Here is a 10803-nt window from a genome sequence, read left to right on the forward strand (position 1 = left end):
GAGAACAGCTAGTGTGAGATCATTACCTCTCATGAAAATAATAAATGCTTTTTATTTTATTCCAAACAGGAAGCAAGAGAGGCTGCTGAAATTTGAGGGTGGTCAATAGTGACAAAAGCAGCCAAGAGAAAGGAAGTGAATTTCATAACTAAGAAAAAATCCATAATTTAAGAAAAAAAAAAGCATGTATCAGGAGTTGAAACTACTAGCCTAACAGCACATATGGCTTAGAATTTACTTTTACATATCTTTCTTTCTAATTATTGGACAATACTAAGGTTTTTTTTTGTTGTTCCCAATGAAGTAGCCCACCAGACCCACCAGACATGTAATGAACCTGTAAAACTATTTCCTTTCCACACTCAGACCAGATAAGTAGATCTTAAGAGGAGAAAGCACTGAAATATTCCTTTGCTTTCTGCTTCTAAAAAGAGTTGTAATCTATGTGTCTTAGATCATGAGGAGGCAAGAGATGAAGGACCTAATAAACCCCTGAAGACAGCATTCTCCTTTTTCATCAGAGCTATTTCACAGGGATGTTTGACTCACAAGGGTAACAATATTTTCAACAGATATCCCATGTGCTCTCCAAGCTTTTACCTTCAGGAGGTTTTAATCTAGCATTTTAGTGAGCAGTTACCCATTTGGGTTCTCCTTCACAATAGGTTCTTCTTTGTTTTAGTACCACGCAGCTTTGGTCATGTTCCAAAGTTTTTTTAAGGAAATAATTCAATGGACTGCTATATAGCTAATTTATGCAGAAATTACTGTCAACCTCAAGGGCAGCTACCGAGGCTCACTGTGATTGGAACTAATAACTATTACCAAGATATGATAATTTCATTTAACATTAGGAAACCATCTGGTGCCTTTAATTCTTGTTGTAACATACTGCCACTGTTTTACTCAATCCACTCTCATTAAAACAAGACAAAGTAGCCAAGGAAAAACATACACACAGATGATAAATTTAGCCTCTCAATCATCTTTGTGCAACCCTCACTCCTGAAACTCACTCTCTTAGATTTTTGAAGTAGGAGGGGACAACTAAAATCTAATTTGAGCTCCTGTATGATGAAGGCTATCTATTTCATGGAGTAGCCTCTAAATCAAAAGAGTAACACTCTTGGGTTATGCTGTATCTGTCTTCCTCATAATGGCTGCATGTGATGGATGAATCCAACCCACTCCTAGATAAGTTGTAACAGTGGTCAATTACTCCCACTCTTAAAAATATGCACCTTATTTTGGTCTGAATTTGCCTAACTTCAACTATGAAACATTGGATCTCATTATGTCTTTTTCCGCTAGATTAGAGAGTCATCTACTGTCAAAAGTCTCATTCCCATTAAGGCACTTACAAACCATGATCAAGTTACTTCTTAACCTTCTCTTCAGCAGATTAAACAGACCAATCTTTAGCCTCTAACTGCAATGCTTATTTCCAGACCTACAGTCATTCTTTCACCTTTAATGAACATTTGCCAATTTTAAACATATTTTCAAAGTGTGATCACCAGAACCGGACACAATTGTTCAGCAGTACTTTCCTTAATGCCATATAAAAAGGTAGTGTTACTTCCCACTTGATATTCAGTTATGTATCAGAGAATACAATATATACCATTTAAACCCATTTTATCGGATTCTTTTTTGAAGTACTTTTTGTATTATTTAGTATATTCTATGAGTTATTCAATTCTAGCAGTACTTTTTAAGGTAATTCCACTTAAAGTCTTATTTTAAAATATTTTCTTGCATTTTCTTTTTTTTTCATGTAAGGAAATTACATTCCTGAAGCAATTTTCATATACAAAATAGAAGCATATTTTAAAAACACAGAAATAGAGATGTACTATGTTGACCAGAATTATAGTATTCCACTTTCTGATAACTCAACATCATTAGGTAAATATATTAAATATTACCATAAAGTTTACTGTAATAGACTCTATTCACATGTTTTGGTTTATCTTTCATGGAATACATATTTAATTAGCTTGTATTCCTTACACAGGTGGCTTTAGTGAATAGCATTTTCATCAAAAAAATTCTAATGTCCGCCTGGAAGTTGCTTCAGACACTAAATGAATCAATTCATTTACTTTTCTATTTGAACATGATTTTCACTTATTGACTAATCTGCAAGAGCAGTTGTAGCTACTTCTAATGCCTAAGTTTGGCTTCATTTCATTAGGTAAATAATATCAATTTATTTATGTACTACTATATAAGACAGTAAACAACAGAAAAATATTTCAAATCATTTGGTTGCTTGTTGGAACAGAAGTTCTTAAGTATTGGTTCATTTTCATGTCACAAAACACTTACTAACCACGATCTGTTCACACACAAAGTCCAGAAAATATATTTTTTCAATAGAATAAACCTTAATTTGACCTAAAGTTTATCAGCTAAATAAAGAAATCCCATGTTTTGTTCTAATTTGTCTTTTTCATTCATAGTGAAGGAGAAGAATTCATTACTGTAATAAAAGCAATACTAAATTATGTGATCTGACACCATCACTATGTTATGTGTAAGTCTAGGTTATTTCAACTGCAAACAAACATCTTCAATGCAGGATGTGCAAATGCTATTTCAGCAGTAGTAAGTCCTCTCTAGTTCTTGGATAGAATATATATACAATATAATATACACAAAGTATATCTAGATAAATGGAAACAGAATAATAAAGAGAGTAGAAAGGAATAATTGTTCAGAAAAGGGACTACTATAGTAATATGCAGAGGACAAAAACATCCACAGAAAGAGGAATAGTCTCTGTGCATTTAGAAAACCCACGGATTATGGGCATACAAAGCAAAGTAAAAGGAGTGAATAACATAGAAAATTAAGGATGTTCTCATTAAACAAGGAAAACTAAAAATTAGGAAGAGCGTAGAAAGAAAATCACTGCTAATCTAAACTTGATTTCTTATATTTTAGAGCCCACAATTTGAATCTGAAATAGAATAAAATCGATGTTTTCTGCCAGACTAAAATTAAGTGAAAGCCCTGTAGTGTTTTCTTGTAATTCAATAAATACCTTGTGTCATCTCTTTATGTCTTGAGACATAAATCATTTTGACTCTTAAAAACCTCAGTCTTTAAACTTGCAATGATGTTACTTTTAACTGCTTCACATATTTCCTGATATGAAGAGACCTCTAACTGATTAGTTACTTCTATCAGCTTCATCAGCTCCTTTTCCAACAAGTATTCTGAAGAAAATACTCAGAACTTTTCCATTTCATGCTTTAAGTTAAGCAGCTTGAAGTATTCTGAGTTACCGGAGTTGAATTGATTTTTGTTTCCAAGCAGAAGCTGAAAAGCCTAAAATATCATTGTTATTTTTAAATTAAAACTATGCGTACACTTTGATTGGCTCTGAGGTCATAAGATTAAATAGTGACTATTTAGCCTTGATATCTAAACAAACTTTGTACTCTGCGAATTTGATGAGGGAAAATGAGCACACAGTCTGCAATTTCTGCACCAGTTTACAAGTTACCTTGGTCCTCGGTTTGCCTAATTTCAAATGCCAGTCAACATAGAGTCAGAACTTTAGGTGATAGCATAATAACTCTTAAAACCAGAGTTAGAGAACAAACCATCTTCTCTCACTTCATGCATAACTCTCACTAATTTAAGTCCACTTACATGCTTGATGAAGCTAGAAGAAAAGAAAGATTTCTCTCTAATTCAATAGCATATCTCACTATACTTCAAATTGAATTGTCTTGGTAACAGGTTAAAAGGAACAGAAAAACTGGAATAATCTGAGCTTTTTATATGAAACCCAAATTTCATTCAAAAGTTTCTCAAAATTGCAGTGTCCAAAAGGTTTTTCTCAGTCCAGCCACTAATATCCTTAATGTTGCTTGAGAAAAGACTACAACTACGTATAATGTTGCTGAACTAAAACTACAAGTTTTGATCCATCAAAACTTATCTTGTACACAGTTATAGGAGATCTGAGCAAAGTGTTCAGCTTTATTCATGTACTTCACTGCTATAAATTCAATTCTTTCAAAAGAACTCATCAAAGAAACTGCCTTTTATTTTCTATGAGAGATTTTGCATTTGATTCCTTTGCTGTCTTGCAAATCCTCAAAAAGAATAGCTTTTCAGTTGCTTTCAACAGCAGTAGGAATCAAACCTCTTGCCCCTCAGCAAGGTGCAAAAACTTTACCCCACACTCAGGATATAACATCTTCTCAGAATATAAAGCTTACCTTGAAGAAAGTCATGGTTGCTCCATCTTCGACTGCCCCATACTCAATCTTTGTCTGCTTGGCCAGATCATCAGCAGAATCAATAGGGGATTCCATACGTTCCACTGTCAGAAAGGCGGCTAGGTTAGCAGTGTACGAGGAAATGATGATAAGTGTGAAAAACCACCAAATGCCTCCCACTATCCTGGTGGAGAGGGCTTTAGGCATGAGCTCAGAACCTAACGAAAACCAGGGGAGAAAGGTGAAACTGATGCACAGAAAACAATTAATAAGTATTCAGCACTTTTTGTCACAGTGGGGAGATGGAATCACTGTGCAAAAAAATCTTTCAGCTACAGGTTTACATGTACTGCTTGTTCAAATGAACACGACTGAAATAAGAAATAACTGGTTAAATTTATAAACACATCTTTTTGGAGCTATGTGGGAATCAAAAGATAGTAATGGGAGATTCAGCGATCAGTGCTGTTTTAAAATTTATAAACATATATATATATCATTGTGAAAAAAAAACCATTCCTTGAACTTGTTTTTCAGAAAAAATCCTGGATGGACTGAACCTCTAGTACTAATATTGAAGCACTTATACAGTTCTTTATCTTGACAGCACTAAAAAAAATTATTTAAGTATTTTGTATAAAACTCACTTGCAGAAACAAAAATAAGCTATTAAATAAGGGACCAGATATGAAATAAAGTATTTCATATCTGAAATAAAAAATCGGAAATGTATTATAGATATGTTTTTGACTTTTGTCTTCTGCATTGCTGTAAAAGATTGTTTAAATTAAAAAAAAATAGACATCTCCCATCTCTATGGTTAGCCCCATAATTTCATATAAATATGGGTGGCTATGCCACACACTTCAATTCGATAAACTAGCAATAAAAACATTAGACTGCTATGCATAAACTAAATATAGATTATAATGCATTGCTGGAGTTGCCTGCTCATGGCACTAAAGAATGGAGGAGGAGATAAACACTGTATATTAATTTGCATAATTTTAATGCTAATTTAGAGTCTAATGAGACGAATTGAAGTACATAAACTACTCTTGTGCCAAATTAATAAAAATAGGAAAAAAATGAAATTCAATCTAATATACAATCACAAATATTTATTATAAATGAGAATGGATGGATTTTTTCCAAAATGTTATAACTAAATGGAATGAAATTTCTAAGGATGTCAAATAAACAATTTCCAGCTTCATTCTATAAACTTCATGTAAGATCTTTTTGTATCTGAAAACTTGTTCCAGTTTTACCATATCTGCTATATCCCTTTTGGTTAATTGGTTACTACTCTTGCTCTTTAATCTCCTGGGTAAAATGGAATGAAGGCAAGATGGACTATTTTATTCCTGTTAAATTTTAGCGTTTATATTGAATTAGTTAAGGAACTGGTCCAGCAAGGTAACACATCTTCAGATAGTTTAAAGATTATGTCAAACTTCCAAAGTCAATGCAAAAAAAAGAACAGAAGGATTGGGGGAGGGAGGGAAGGAAGGAGAGAGGGAGAGAGGAAGGAAACCAAAGAAAAGGAAAAAAAGAAGTGGTATCATAACTGGACTACTGTATTCAAAAACAGCCCATCTTACCCTGCAGTTCATCTTACCCTTGCTGTTTCAAACAAAAAAAGGCTGACAGACTTGGACATGACAGCCAACTCCAGCGCCAGATTCTGCCTAGAATTCTGCAAGGAAAAAAGTAGAAAAGTACCTTTCTGATGTAGTTGCTCCTAGGCCCTGTTAGTCAGACACTTAGACACCATAACACTAAGAGATTTCCCAGTAAGATCACCATCATGAACTCTTTTCAATTGCTCTTGTTTCATTTAAAAACCAACACCAGTAAAATCAGATAGGACTGGGAAGAAAAGAAGAGTGGAAACATTCGCCGCAGTTGCCCCAGTTACCACAAGTTTGTACCTTACCAAGGACTGAAACCGAGTGCCACCTGGGCCCGTGAAACAGAGCCTGGTCAGGGGCTGACTGTCATGTACCCAAGGTAACGTCATGTCCAGCACTATATCCCACAGTTTCCTGGGAGTGAGGGGTGCCAGCAAGACATGTATGAGTTCCCTCTATCATGTACCCTCCATCACTAAGCAAATGTTTTGTAAAGAAGCAGCACTTAATGTGAATTTTGCCCAAGCACTTTTATACTGTTTCTAATGGAAAGTTATAGTTGTTAGGTGAGAACTTTCATGCTTGTCTAAAAGTGTACTTTTAGATGACTTCAGGGTTTTGGGAATTTTCTTTTTTCAAGCAGTTGTCAAAATCAAGACTGATAAGTCATCCTTAGAACGGTGCCTTCAAAGTTTATTAAAGGATGAACTGAGTAAGAGCAAAATAATATAAGGCAAGGACAGAGACTAGTTTTCCTTCATGGAAAACTATTATCCTTCAAAGACATCTTTTAAAATGAAGGTTGCAGGTTTTGTTCTTATTTTGATTGTCAACAAATGTTCAGATGCAAGGGACTAAAATACCTTTTTCTTGCTAAATGATGATGCAAAAACCTAATTGCTTTCCCTTCTCCAGAAAGAAGAAGAAGCATACAACAGCATAAGGAATAAAACTCAGCATTGATAGTGATTCTGGCAATCCCCAGAACTGTGAATGAAATTCAAAATATCTACTTTCATTCAGTATTCCTTTTTTTGATAGCTTCTTTGAAAGCAATTATTACCTTACAAACACGTATTTGGGCATGATGCTTCAACTATATAATTTCTTGAAAGGTATGTTGACAACCTAGTTGATACTAAATACTTAGCCAACTACAGCTGTATTTTTATTTATGATCCGGAATCTTGATTTCTTTTACCCATTAATTCATGTTTTTCTGAGCATAGTACACTTTTTGCTGAGGTCTTAGAGACTTTTCAAGACTAGCAACCTGATACATGAAAGAATATTTACTGCACTTACAGGAAAGCTCCATGAATTCATTTGATGAGTTAAAAACAGTATTTATTTATAGTCGGTGTACTTATAATGAGAAGTTTTTAAAATGATTGCGCAGGTATATCCATTAAAGCAATTATACCAATACCAATCTTTTATATGAATTTTTCAAGATATGCAATGGTTATTTTTTTCCAGAAAGTCATTCCTTTTAGTGGTTCTTCAACAGGACTAGCAATCCTTATACTGTACTGCCCAGTGAAATGTCAGAGCAAAAAGCTGAATCTGTGCTATTCAAGTGTGCCTGAAATTATGTGACTGTGTCCAAATCCTTATGGAAAAGGGTAATAAAATGGTGATATACTTTTATGGATCTATATATTAGGTATACTTTCAAAATAAAAGGAATATGGTAAGGAAAATTACAGATTTTGAAGAATATGTCCTGACTTAAGGATTTTACTAGGACAGTGCCAGTTAAAACTGATCGTTGGTTTTACTCTGAGCAATATGACTACTTAGCTACCAATTTTATTGTCAGTAATGACATCGGTTTCTCAGTGCATGCATTGTATAATATAGACTGTTTATTTAAATCTTTAACAATGGTTATTCTGATTTTAAAAACATAACTTGTAGTGAAAGGAATTAAATCTCTTATATTTACCATTTTATTTTACAGGTACTAGCTACTAGATAAAATGTGTCTATTATTGAAAGGTTTCTAGACCAAAATTAAACAAATGATAGATTTTTACATTATACTCTTGCCTGACAAAGATGTACTCTTTTTTACATTGTTTAAATGAAGGTTTGTTAGGTAATGGACAGATTAGCTCATTTTCTTATGCAGTAAGTCTTTGCTGTTTAGGAAATAAACTAAGAGTTATGATGTACTTTTAAGTTTTAAAATTTATATCTGTCTTCAGACTAATTCCTAAGATGGTGTTTGGAAATGCCTGGATACATCAATATAAAAAAGCTGATTTGTGGCTACATGCACAGAGGCACCCATGCAAATGACTTGCAGCAGAGAGCTGTTACCCCCAGCAAAAAGTGGGACATGGCGCCCAAGAGAAAGAGCAGACTGAGTCGTATACCTTGCTGCATGAGAGCTCCAACTCCAAACCAGAAACTATTTAGCAAGGTAAAATTGTTTTCCACCACGTCTGAATCAGGGTTGCAAGGATGTGGATTATACCACTCATAGGGACTAAACCTGTGGTAATTGACAGAAAAAAAAAAGAACAGATTTAAAATGCAGCCAGCACAAAGTCTATCCGGCAAATCTGCTGCAAGAGAAAAACAAGAAAGGTTATAAAGAAAATAGTGATTGAAAGTTTTTACAGTATGACTACATTATGTTCAACAACAATATTAAAAGATAAAACAACATTAAATATTCACATTCTTAACTATTGTTAATATTAATGAAGTTGTATACAGATTGACTCTGAAAGGTTCCAAGTGCCACCTGTAAACATCAAAGTGCTTAATCTTCTATTAACATCAATAGAATTACAGACATTTGGTACCATTTAGTATTAGGTTCATATAAAGACTGTGTCAATATTTTGCATTTTGAAAGAAAATTAAAAAAGCATTAAATCACAGTAATTAACTAGAAAAAATACATTAAGCAAAGGGTTTTACTCAGCAAAATTGCAAATAATAAATATAAGAGAAAACAAATAGTTAGCAGTAAAAGTGATATTGTTAATCACCAAATAAGGGTATTAAACTCTATAATTCGCAGAAAATTAAAATAGCAAATTAAAGGGATTGCATCCTGTCCTGTGAGGTGCACAGTAGCATCCCTGGAAAGGCTTTCCAAAAGAAGCTGGGGACATGCACAAGCACCTTGCAGGGCCAGGCTCTGAGAAAAGAAAAGAAAAGAAAAGAAAAAAAAAAAAAAAGGAAAAGACAGTGAAATTAATTATCTGAAAAAATAGATACAACGAAGATAGTAGAAAGATGCACAAGTCTGGCAATAGATTACAAGCAGATTATATACAATCAATCTGTTTTAACTCATGGCTTTGCAATTGCTGCACATTATGATGGGTTCATATCTAAACTTTATCAATTTTAGCTAAAACAAGCAAACATGTCTAGATAAATTATTCTTTGTTACAATTTCTTTCAGAAATGAAGAGACTTTCAGTTCTCTCTTCCTCGTTATACCTTTGTAGAGCTTTAAATTTCAATTCCACTGTGTAGAATTCTAATCATTTAAGAGATTTAATCATCATACCTGAACTTGGAAACACACTGTTGATAGGGACTTTTATTTTATGCTTAAACTATGTCTTTAAATCTTTGATAATGAATACAAGTTAATGTACGTGCATAATATATTTGAGAAGAAGAAAAAGAAAATCACTGCAATACAGTAGAATGGAACCAGCACAAGAAAGCACCACAATAATTAATAGTATTACAGAGTTTAATTATTAAATCAATATTAATATATTTTCATAATTTCTCAAATCATTAAAGCCACTCTGTTAAAAACCATGGGATAGGCAGCCTTTACAAAAGAACCTCTTTTCTAATGTATCTTATAATCAAAGCTATCTGAATAATGCATCTGTCTCTTTGAAAAATGCAGTTTTCTACGCAATAATATTTCAAACACATTATAATACAGAAAACCAAATGTTTCACATTTATGGTCTTCATGTATGGTTAAAACACCTCTCATCTTAGAAGTGTGTACTTGACAAAGAACTGTTTCATTTGGATTTCCAAAATAATACTGATATGCTGTTCAAAAATGTAGATTGGATTCTAATTAAATATTGTGACCTGAATTCTTCTATTACTTTGTAGTAAAACTACATCAGAAGTTTGCCATCTCATTAAAAAGCTAAGTATCTTTCATGTCATGTTGTTGCCAATCTGACAAAATCTGGAAACCAAGCACTCCATGAAGCTGAAGCAGGTTTTATGTTGTTTTGCTGAGATATATTTGAAGATTAAATTGGAAAATATGTTTTTCTTGGGGGGACAATGTTTGCTAGATAAAGCCAACATATTTTAGAGATTCAAAATAAATATCAATATGCAAATGTTACTTTTAGTGATTGCAACATTACTGAACAATATAAAATGTAACTTGATAATTTTACCTTTTTGTTCTGATATCTTATCTTGTTGGATTAATTTTATATTATTATAAAGCGCAAAACAATTGTCTATAGCTTCAAAGAAAGTCAAAAGCAACCTGACACACAAGCTGGCTTTAGGAAAAAGAAACAGTGCAATCTGAATCCTAGACTCAGTCTAGGGTCAAGTCATGTCCCATAGTTTTAGAACTCTCTATTTTTTTAATCTTCAGTCCACAACATCGAATATAAAATGTTGGGGGTGGGGTGGGGTTTTATGGATCCAGAGGAGTGTTTAAAATGGCATTAAAAAAAGAGGAGAGGAGAGGTTCAGAGAGGAGAGGTTTGGAGAGGTTCGGAGAAGAGAGGTTTGGAGAGGGGAGGAGAGGGGAGGAGAGGGAAGGAGAGGGAAGGAGAGGGGAGGGAAGGGGAGGGGAGAAGAGAAGGAAAGGAAAAAGGAAAGGAAAAAGGAAAGGAAAAAGGAAAGGAAAAAGGAAAGGAAAAAGGAAAGGAAAAAGGAAAGGAAAAAGGAAAGGAAAAAGG

At 33.6% G+C, this 10803-nt stretch overlaps 1 protein-coding gene across 1 annotated transcript in view; it reads right to left on the bottom strand.

Annotated features, from left to right (window-relative positions):
* Positions 1-10803, bottom strand: part of GRIK2 (glutamate ionotropic receptor kainate type subunit 2) — a 369619-nt gene that overhangs the window by 83372 nt on the left and 275444 nt on the right. The window contains exons 13-14 of the mRNA XM_018078132.2: positions 8254-8372; positions 4239-4456 (exon numbers count right to left, since the gene is read on the bottom strand). Of these exons, the coding sequence (XP_017933621.1) occupies positions 4239-4456; positions 8254-8372 (337 nt within the window). The remainder of the gene's footprint in view (positions 1-4238; positions 4457-8253; positions 8373-10803) is intronic.

Source organism: Manacus vitellinus, unplaced genomic scaffold (assembly GCF_001715985.3).
Source record: "Manacus vitellinus isolate BGI_N305 unplaced genomic scaffold, ASM171598v3 scaffold_4_pilon, whole genome shotgun sequence".
In the NCBI taxonomy this organism is placed as follows: domain Eukaryota; kingdom Metazoa; phylum Chordata; class Aves; order Passeriformes; family Pipridae; genus Manacus; species Manacus vitellinus.